The 10,357-nt window shown below is 39.0% G+C and overlaps 1 protein-coding gene across 2 annotated transcripts in view; it reads right to left on the bottom strand.

The window, feature by feature from the left end:
- Positions 1-1,772: 1,772 nt before the first annotated feature.
- LOC126162679 (WD repeat and HMG-box DNA-binding protein 1) overlaps positions 1,773-10,357 on the bottom strand; it is a 169,611-nt gene continuing 161,026 nt past the window's right edge. For both annotated transcript variants that reach the window (XM_049919332.1, XM_049919331.1), the window contains exon 19: positions 1,773-2,822. In XM_049919332.1, the coding sequence (XP_049775289.1) occupies positions 2,676-2,822 (147 nt within the window). In that variant the 3' untranslated portion in view covers positions 1,773-2,675. The remainder of the gene's footprint in view (positions 2,823-10,357) is intronic.

The raw sequence follows: 10,357 nt of genomic DNA, 5'->3' as shown, positions 1-10,357 counted from the left end.
TTAAATAAAACAGACAAGTTATGAAGGCTTTATGAGTGACTTATAATGAATTCTTACTCCTCTGGACTTATAAATTTAGGGTATAACATTTTCTATCCCCATCTCTCCTCTCTCTCACACAATGAATATGTGGTCATTTTTGTTTTATGAGAATGAACAGAAGTGCAGAAATGGTCAAATAACAGAACAAGTCATGAAGGTTAGGCTTTCTATCTTTTTTAATAAAAGAAACCCTACAAGAATAACAATTTTTCACAACATTCTTTACATCCACATAATGTAACGTTTTGTCAAAGTTCATAACAACAATTCAAATTTTGTTTCTCAAGTGACTACAAAATGTTGCTAATGTGGGCACATATGTTTTACAAAATATGAAATACTGTTGGTCACTTCTATTTTTTATCTTTCAATTATATGCAGTATAGTACCAAATGGCGACAGTCACAGATACTGTTGCATATTATTATGACATTTTCACAGAAATTTTGAAATAAGATATTGTCAGCAACTTCTTTACTGCACTGCTACCACGTTTTTACTGATCATGCACAAAGGCATACAGTGTGATGTAACACTAGGAATAACAGTAACTGTAAAGCTTTCACAGTGAGACGAGACAGATTAAAATCACATTCTTGCACTGTAGCATCAAACTACTTGTTTTTGCATGTTACTTTGAGAACAAGAACACATTTTGCCACAAAAACTTTTGGTGGATGTAAAAAGAAAATAGCTCAAACCTCTCAAGTAGGGAAAAAAAGGTCCATCTACTGAGAGATTTTGTATTCAGGTTTGGAAGATGCATGTGGCAGGATATTACTGATATTTTTAAAATGACTGCTATTCTCTGAAAAGAAAGCAGGAGCATACCGTAGATTAAATTCGTGTAAGTACAGTTTATTGATGCTTCACATTAATTTGTTTATCACAGTTTGTATACAAGAGAATTCAATTTCCTACTTCTAAAATTAAAAATTATATTAAAAGTATTTTTTTCTCAAAACACAATTTATTAATCATTTATGAGATGTTGAATGCAACACTAACTAATTTTTTCAGGGTGTTACATTAAAACAAAGCACTACAAAAGTGGGTGTCATATAAATTAAGAACCACTGTAACCTAATCAGTACATAAAAAGTTTGACAATTACCTTCCATATTTACAGCCAACAAGTACAACAGATAAAACTTTTCTTCTCTCCATGTCTTTTAAATTACCACTCCATATTAAGTTTGGTGGAATTTGGCATTACTGTATACTCCATGTTTCACAGGTGACTAAAATTCTTTGCATACTTCATCATCTTTTAACTCAGATACGTCATTTTGCTCAATGCATACAGTAAATGACTGAGATCTCCTCCATCTGACAGGTGATTTGTATTCACTTGAATTTGGTAGGCGGTGAAATTTTGCACTGCAGGCACTTGTGATGGAAAATGGTGTTCAAAATTCTTTATGTAACATGTCAGACAAGTAGTGTCAATATTATGAAAAGGATAGTTGCTACTCATCATATAGTGGATATGCTAGATTAAAAAAATAAAAAATAATATAAAATTAAACTAAAAAAAAGAACTGTAAGAAAGTAAGCTTTCAGCCAACACACACACACACACACACACAAAATAAAATCCTCTCTCTCTCTCTCTCTCTCTCTCTCTCTCTCTCTCTCTCTCTGTGTGTGTGTGTGTGTGTGTGTGTGTGTGTGTCAACACACACACACACACACAAAATAAAAAAAAAAGATCCTCTCTCTCTCTCTCTCTCTGTGTGTGTGTGTGTGTGTGTGAGCATGCGCAATGAAGCCTTGTTGGCCGAAAGCTTACATTCTGACAGTCTTTTTGTTGTGTCCATCTGTGACTAGCATCTCTGCTATACGGAGAGAGTAGCAACTATCCTTTTCATAATATTGACATTATTCCATCCTGTATTTTCCAACATTAGAGAAGTAAAATACTTATGTGACCATTTATATAAATTTATGAGGTGCACGTTCTGAAAATAGAAACTTGGGCTTTCCTGCAGTAGATTATTCCCTGAGGGCTACTAATTTTTTTTATCTACTTTCACCTTTATTGATAACATTCCCAACAGTACAAATGTGCTATTAATATAATTTCTTATAAAGACGCAAAGAAAGTCAGACTATTATAATAGTTACATTAAAATTTCCTATAGAACACAAAATGTGAAGGAATGACTAGAAACCTTCATTGTTGCACAGTGCTCAATGTCATCCAGTACGTCTTGTGAAGATCAGTCAAGTGCTGTAAAGCATTATAAGGAAGTGCCAGTCTCCCATATTTAACTCTTAAAATTTTAATTTTCTAGAGACATAAATCTGTGCTTTAAAGCAACTTTAAATTTCATGAAAATGGGGATAAAACTGTCCACAATATTACTAAAGACACATTATATTGTCATACTGTTAGCATTTTTGTTCTCATGATAGAAACTACAATTAATTTTCTCAAATGTCACTTTCATTCTTTCTCCACATAAAAAATATCTTGGTACAAAAGTTCATCAATGTTCTCTTTTCAAGTGAAATATGAAAAATCTGTTGATTCAACAGTGACGAAAGAGCGGGCAGTAAACATCCCTGATACAAGGACATTTCAAGATATATACACACAATGATTTAAAAAAATGTGCTATGAGAAACCATTATGACTTCTTGAAAGCAAACTGTGCAATGTCTGATGATAGTATTTTTGCCACTTTGTCTTGTGATCCTGCCTCCTCCTGGGCCTTTCTCTTTTTACTTTCACTTCCGACTTCTACACTTTCAGAGTAGTCAGACTTGCTAGCTGCCTGCAAAAGCACATGGAAAACATACATAATTATTCAAGACATCTCCTGCAAACACAATATTTAAGATAAAACACATGACAGGAGAAGACTATGATCAGTTACAGAAACAGCTCAAGAAGTCAAGAACTGTCTCCCAGACTAAGAATGGAAGTCACATTTAACAGTGTTTAATATACTCTCACACAAATGTTGCTTACAGAAAAAAAAGCCACTCACTGAAAAATAAGACTCATTAATATGTATGCAAATCACTCATATTCTATTAAGATGTTGAACAAGAACAGTGTCATATGGTAAATGTGTAGTAAGAAGGAACTGTCTTCACTATGAACAATCATTATGTAACAGCACATGAAACTAATATACTAACAATGTGATGTCTCAGTGACTTGGAGAGGAAAATAAGTTTTTGGCCTTACATGAAACTTGTTTATCTGTGCTAAGAACAGGAATTAAACTTGAGTACCCTGCCCTCCATGAGTAGTTGAATTAATTGGTAAAACTGGCACACAAGTGGCTCAAGCCAAATTCTTGAAGTCACTATGTTCCTTCCTAAATGTTGAACACTTTATATATAGATCAGCCAAATACCTCCACCTCAGTTCCTTAGCAATTGTGCCATTCCTGTGATGTTAAATCCTGTGTGTCTACACACAGGGGGCAGGGGGGGGGGGGGGGGGACTCTGAAAGACATGAAAATTCTGAGTTGGGCCAGGAGGCACAGCCTAAGAGACAGTGGATTTTAGTCAAGCATCTTAACAAACTGGGTGTAGAAGTGGACTGCATAATGGACCACTTGCAAGTTGAGGGGGGGGGGGGGGGGGGGGGGGGGGGGGGAAGGCAGTTGAATATGAATAAGAATTCCCAACGTGGCAGAGAATTCTTACATGGCCTCTTGACAGATACATGCGCCCCTGCAAGACCCTCCAAACCTTCATGCAACATTTGCTGATTGTATCTCAAACACATAAAAAAAGGAGGAGGAGGAGGAGGAGGAGGAGGAGGAGGAGGAGGAGGAGAAGAAGAAGAAGAAAGAAAGAAAGAAAGAAAGAAAGGGCATTTACCACATGATATTAAGGCAATATTATGTTTAAAATGATCAATATAATTATGAAATATCATTTAGCACAATCTTCTTTTACAATATATTGAAAAACAAGGTTGCCTTCTTGAATGTTTTCTTCACTGAAGAGAAAAAACAATTGAGAATCTTCATTCAAAGATTTAGAAACCGTCCCCCTAAAATGATTCCATGGAATATGAAGTGGTAACAATCCTGTAGCAATCGCTACACACGTTTCCTGCTGTGGTCACTTACTTTAGTTCTGTTCCTGCCATCCAGAGATGCAGTTGTTGCATGAGTTGAAGGAATGTGTTGAAGGAATGTGTGGTAACAAATTAATGGCATCAACCGCCAAGTTTGTGTCTGCTGCTTGGAGCATTCTGTTAATGTTTATTACTTACTCCTTGGAGTTGTAATTCATTTATTACATGTTTATTCTGTTCTTTCCTTGGTGCATACTGACAAGTCGCCTAAAGCAACTGATTCTTTCCCTTCTATTATTCTGCATTAAAAAAACTGTTCAAGGATATTCTCAGCATGTGACTGAGCACTTATTAAGTATGGCTGGCACTACACAACCTAGTACTCCCATCAGTGGCGACCCCGATGTGGTCAACGCTGAGAAGACTGGTTCCGCAATAATACTGACTACTGGATGGAATTGCCTGCTGTAATGCACTGGTGATTCGTCTCCCACGATCTTCGCCACATAATCCAGTCCACTGGTTTGTCCAGGTCAAGGTCAACTTTTGCTATGCTGGAATTACAGCAGGAGCAACTAAATTTACACCGATAGTGAGTCAGCTCGATCAACACTATGCTTTCAATGTTCAGGGCACGATCACAGCTCACCAGCTGAGAGTGCCTACGAAAGATTAAAGACTGAGCTTATTCACAGAGTCACAGCAAGACCATATCAGGCAAGACATAGGTGACAAAAACTGTCCCAGTACCTGAATCACCTTTGCAGCAAGGTGGACATTGGAACAGTGTCTGACATCTCCTGAACACTCTTTGGAGTATCTGTCTGCCGTCAGAAGTGAAGGCAATCGTGTCACAGACAGAGATGCCCTGGACGCTACTGTGGAACTGGCTGACCGCATCCTAGAAGTCATAGCTCTGAACCAACAGATTAGTGCTGTGGCAATGTATGGTAGTGATGCATCCATGACCCTTCTATCTCACATGAAGATGATGATGCTCTGTCTGCCAAAGTTGATGCATCGAGCACAGAGACTGGCACACGGGTGTCGCAAGGAGGTCTTAGTCGATACAGAGGACATACCACAAGCAATCAGATGCTCCTGCATCATCTTGCTGGTACCAAAGAAGATTCAGAGCTCAGGCTAAAAAGTACACTAGCCTCTGTGCCTGCCCAAATACAAACGGTGGTCAGTTGTAGGCTCCACCAACTGCCCAACTACATCCCGGCACCTATACAATACCGACAGGGTATCAGGCCAGAAGTCCTGTTAACAGACACAAGGTCCAACCTTAGTATCCTGCCCAGAACATCACTGCAGTTTTGCTGACTGTCCACTTTGTTTATCTTGTCTGCGGCAAATAATTCAGCAATTGCGACATTTGGCACATGGCATGAGGAGTTGAATTTGGGACTCCACTGTCAATTCACATGGGATTTTATTGTAGTGGATGTGGCTGAAGGCAATTATAGGGGCTAGTTTCCTAGCTCACTACCAGCTCCTGCCGGATGTAGCAAATACCTGCCTTGTGGACAATATTACCAGACTTACGGCCACTGAGTGTCATCCCAGTGTTAGAACGTATGACATCAAGGTCATACAGATTGCGGACGAGGAGTACTGCCCACTACTGTGTAAGTTCTCAACCTTAACAAGACCTCCAGGTGCGCCACAGCAAGTTTTGTACGATATGGTCAATTGTGTAAAAACCACGGACCGACTGTCTGTGCCTTGCCAGCTTAGAAGACGACTCACCACTGCTGAAGTGGAATTCAACATGACATTGCGAGAAGGCATCATCCGAACTTCCAGCAATCCATGGGAACCTGCATTGAATTTACTACCCAAAAAAGGAGATGCCTGGTGTCTGTGTGGTGATTACAGAGCACTCAATTCGCGAACTGTGCCTGATCGCTAGCCAGTGCTATTATTAAGAGATTATAATCATGGCTGTACAGACCCATTAGATACAATGTTACAGATTGTGCGAAGGCATATACCAGAATTCTATACCTGCGTCTATACTCCGCAAACCACTGTGAACTGCATGGCAATTATTAGGGTTTCTTTCTGTCCCATTCACATATGGATCACAGGAGGAATAATTATTTGAATGCCTCCATGCAAGTGGTAACTATTTTAATACTGTCCTCAGAATTCCTATGTGAGAAATTTTGTTAGTAGATTTTCTCAGGTTAGTTTACATCATTTTCAAGAGTCTGCCAGTTCAGTTTATTCAGAATGTCTGACACTTTCCCACAGATCAAACAAACCTTTGATTATTCATCCTGCCCTTCTCTGTGCACGTTCTACATCCCGTCAGTCCTATTTGGTACAGGTCCAACACACTTCAGCAATAATCCAGAACCGGATTGCAAAGGTGATTTGTAAGCAATCTCATTTGTAGACTGATTGCACTTCCCCAGTATTCTACCAACAAACCGAAGTCTACCAACTGATTTACCCATGACTGAGCCTATGTTATCATTCCCTTTCATATTCCTACAAAATGTTACACCCAGTTGGCTGAGTCTAACAGTGACTCACTGGTATTATAGACTTAGGATACTATGTTTTTTCGTTTTGTGAAGTGCACAATTTTACATTTTTGAACATTTAAAGCAAGCTGTCAATCTTTGAACCACTTCAAAACTGGCACCACTTAGAAATCTTATTGAGATCTGACTGTATATTTTTGCAGCTTCTTTCAGGCAGTACTTCACTATAGATACCTGCATCATCTGAAAAAACCCTGTGGTTACTGTTAACACTGTCTGCAAGGACATTAACAGAAACATAAACAGCAATGGTCCTAACACACTTCCCTGGAGCATAGCCGAAGTTACTTCTATGTCTGGCAATGACTTCACATCCAAGATAACAAGCTGCATCCTTACTACCAAAAAGCCCTCATTCCAGTCATAAATTTCACTTGATACCTCACATGATCATACTTCTGACAATAAGTGTAGGTGGGGTATTGAGTCAAACACTTTTCCGAAATACTGCCTTGATCCAAAGCTTTCAGTATGTCACGAGAGAAATGTGCGAGTTGGCTTTCACATGACTGATTTTTTCGGAATCAATGCTGGTAGGCATGGAGGAGATCATTCTGTTCGAGATAACTCATTACTTTTGAGCTCCGAATTCCCAAGATTCTACAACAAATCGGTCAATGATACCAGATGATAATTTTGCAGATCACTTCTACTGCTCTTCTTGTTGACGGGTGTGATCCGTGTTTTTTTCCAACTAATGAGTACGGTTTTTTGTTCGAGGGATCTATGATACATTATAGTTAAAGAGTGGCTAACTCAGCCGCAAATTCAGTATGGAATCTGGAGCTTTGTTCAGTTTTGGTGTTTTGAGCTGTTTCCCAAAACCATTGTTGTTGTTGTTGTTGCTGTTGTTGACGTCTTCAGTCTTGAGACTGGTGTGATGCAGCTCTCCATGCTACTCTGTCCTGTGCAAGCTACTTCACCTCCAAATAACTACTGCAACCTACATCCTTCTGAATCAGCTTAGTGTATCATCTCTTGGTCTCCCTCTATGATCTTTACCCTCCACGCTGCCCTCCAATACTAAATTGGTGATCCCTTGATGCCTCAGAACATGCCCTACCAACCGATCCCTTCTTCTAGTCAAGCTGTGCCACAAATTGCTCTTCTCCTCCAATCTGTTCAGTACCTCCTCTTTAGTTACGTGATTTACCCATCTAATTTTCAGCATTCTTCTGTAACACCGCATTTCAAAACCTTCTATTCTCTTCATGTCTAAACTATTTATCGTCCATGTTTCACTTCCAAACAAATACTTTCAGAAAAGACTTCCCGACACTTAAACCTATACTCGATGTTAACAAATTTCTCTTCTTCCACAAAACTTCCCTTGCCATTGCCAGTCTACATTTTATATCGTCTCTACTTTGACCATCAGCAGTTATTTTGCTTCCCAAAAAGCAAAATTCATTCACTACTTTAAGTGTCTCATTTCCTAATCTAATTCCCTCAGCACCACGCGATTTAATTTAACTAGATTCCACTATCCTCGTTTTTTCTGCTCTTCCAGATCCTTTGCTGTCTCCAACAGAAATGCAATGTCATCAGCAAACCTCAATTTTTTTTATTTCTTCTTCATGGATTGTAACTTCTATCCCAATTTTTTCTTTTGTTTCCTTTACTGCTTGCTCAATATACAGATTGAATAACATCACGGATAGGCTACAACCTAGTCTCACTCCCTTCTCAACCACTGCTTCCCTTTCGTGCCCCTCAACTCTTATAAATGCCACCTGGTTTCTGTACAAATTGTAAATAGCCTTTTGCTCCCTGTATTTTACCCCTGCCACCCTCAGGATTTGAAAGAGAGTATTCCAGTCAACATTGTCAAAAGCTTTCTCTAAGTCTAAAAATGCTAGAAATGCAGGTTTGCCTTTCCGTAATCCGTCTTCTAAGATAATTCGTCGGGTCAGTGTTACCTCAAGTGTTCCAATATTTCTACAGAATCCAAACTTATCTTACCCAAGGTCGGCTTCTACCAGTTTTTCCATTCGTCTGTAAAGAATTCGTGTTAGTATTTTGCAGCCACGAATTATTAAACTGATAGTTCCATAATTTTCACACCTGTCAACACCTGCTTTCTTTGGGATTGGAATTATTATATTCTTCTTGAAGTCTGACAGTATTTCACCTGTCTCATACATCTTGCTCACCAGGTGGTACAGGGCTGACTCTCCCAAGGCTATCAGTAGTTCTAATGGAATGTTGTCTACTCCTGGGGCCTTGTTGCAACATAGATCTTTCAGTGCTCTGTCAAATTCTTCACGCAGTATCATATCTCCCATTTCATCTTCATCTACATCCTCTTCCATTTCCATAATATTGCCCTGAAGTACATTGCCTTTGTATAGACCCTCTATGTACTCCTTCCACCTTTCTGCTTTCCATTCTTTGCTTAGAACTGGTTTTCCATCTGAGCTTTTGATATTCGTACAAGTGGTTCTCTTTTCTCCAAAAGTCTCTCTTAATTTTCCTGTAGGCCCCTACATCCTTACATTTGTCCTCTAGCCATCCCTGCTTAGCAATTTTGCACTTCCTGCTGATCTCATTTTTGAAACGTTTGCATTCCTTTTTGCCTGCTTCATTTGCTGCATTTTTATATTTTCTCCTGTCATCAATTAAATTCAATATCTCTTCTGTTACCCAAGGATTTCTACTAGCCCTCATCTTTTTACCTATTTGATCCTCTGCTGCCTTCAATATCTCTTCTGTTACCCAAGGATTACTACTAGCCCTCATCTTTTTACCTCTTTGATCCTCTGCTGCCTTCACTATTTCATCTCTCAAAGCTACCCATTCTTCTTCTACTGCATTTCTTTCCCCCATTCTTGTCAATTATTCCTTAATGCTCTCTCTGAAACTCTCTACGACCTCTGGTTCTTTTGTTTTATCCAAGTCCCATCTCTTTAAATTCCCATGTTTTTGCAGTTTTAATCTATAGTTCATACCCAACAGATTATGGCCAGAGTTCACATCTGCCCCTGGAAATGTCTTACAATTTAAAACCTGGTTCCTAAGTCTCTGTCTTACCATTATATAATCTATCTGAAACCTTCCAATGTCTCCAGGCCTCTTCCACGTATATAACCTTCTTTCATGATTCTTAAACCAAGTTTCAGCTATGATTAAGTTACTCTCTGTGCAAAATTCTACCAGGCGGCTTCCTCTTTCATTCTTACTCCCACTCCATAATCACCTACTACTTTTCCTTCTCTTCCTTTTTCTACAATCGAATTCCAGTCCCCCATGATTATTAAATTTTCACCTCCCTTCACTATCTGAATAATTTCTTTTATCTCATAACAAATTTCTTCAATCTCTTCATCATCTGCAGAGCCAGTTGGCATATAAACTTGTACTATGGTGGTAGGTGTAGGCTTCGTGTGTATCTTGGCTACAATAATGCGTTCACTATGCTGTTTGTAGTAGCTTACTCGCGCTCCTATTTTTTTAAATTCATTATTAAACCTACTCCTGCATTACCCCTATTTGATTTTGTATTTATAACCCTGTATTCACCTGAATATGTTCCTCCTGCCACCGAACTTCACTAATTCCCACCATATCTAACTTTAATCAAGCCATTCCCCTTTACAAATTTTCTAACCTACCTAACCCGATTAAGGAACCTCACATTCCACGCTCCGATCCTCAGAACGCCAGTTGTGTTTCTCCTGATAATGACGTCCTCCTGAGTAGTCCCCGCCCAGA

This window comes from Schistocerca cancellata, chromosome 2, assembly GCF_023864275.1.
Source record: "Schistocerca cancellata isolate TAMUIC-IGC-003103 chromosome 2, iqSchCanc2.1, whole genome shotgun sequence".
In the NCBI taxonomy this organism is placed as follows: domain Eukaryota; kingdom Metazoa; phylum Arthropoda; class Insecta; order Orthoptera; family Acrididae; genus Schistocerca; species Schistocerca cancellata.
Note: the sequence above shows the minus strand (reverse complement) of the source record. Positions and strands in the feature narration are given on the sequence as shown.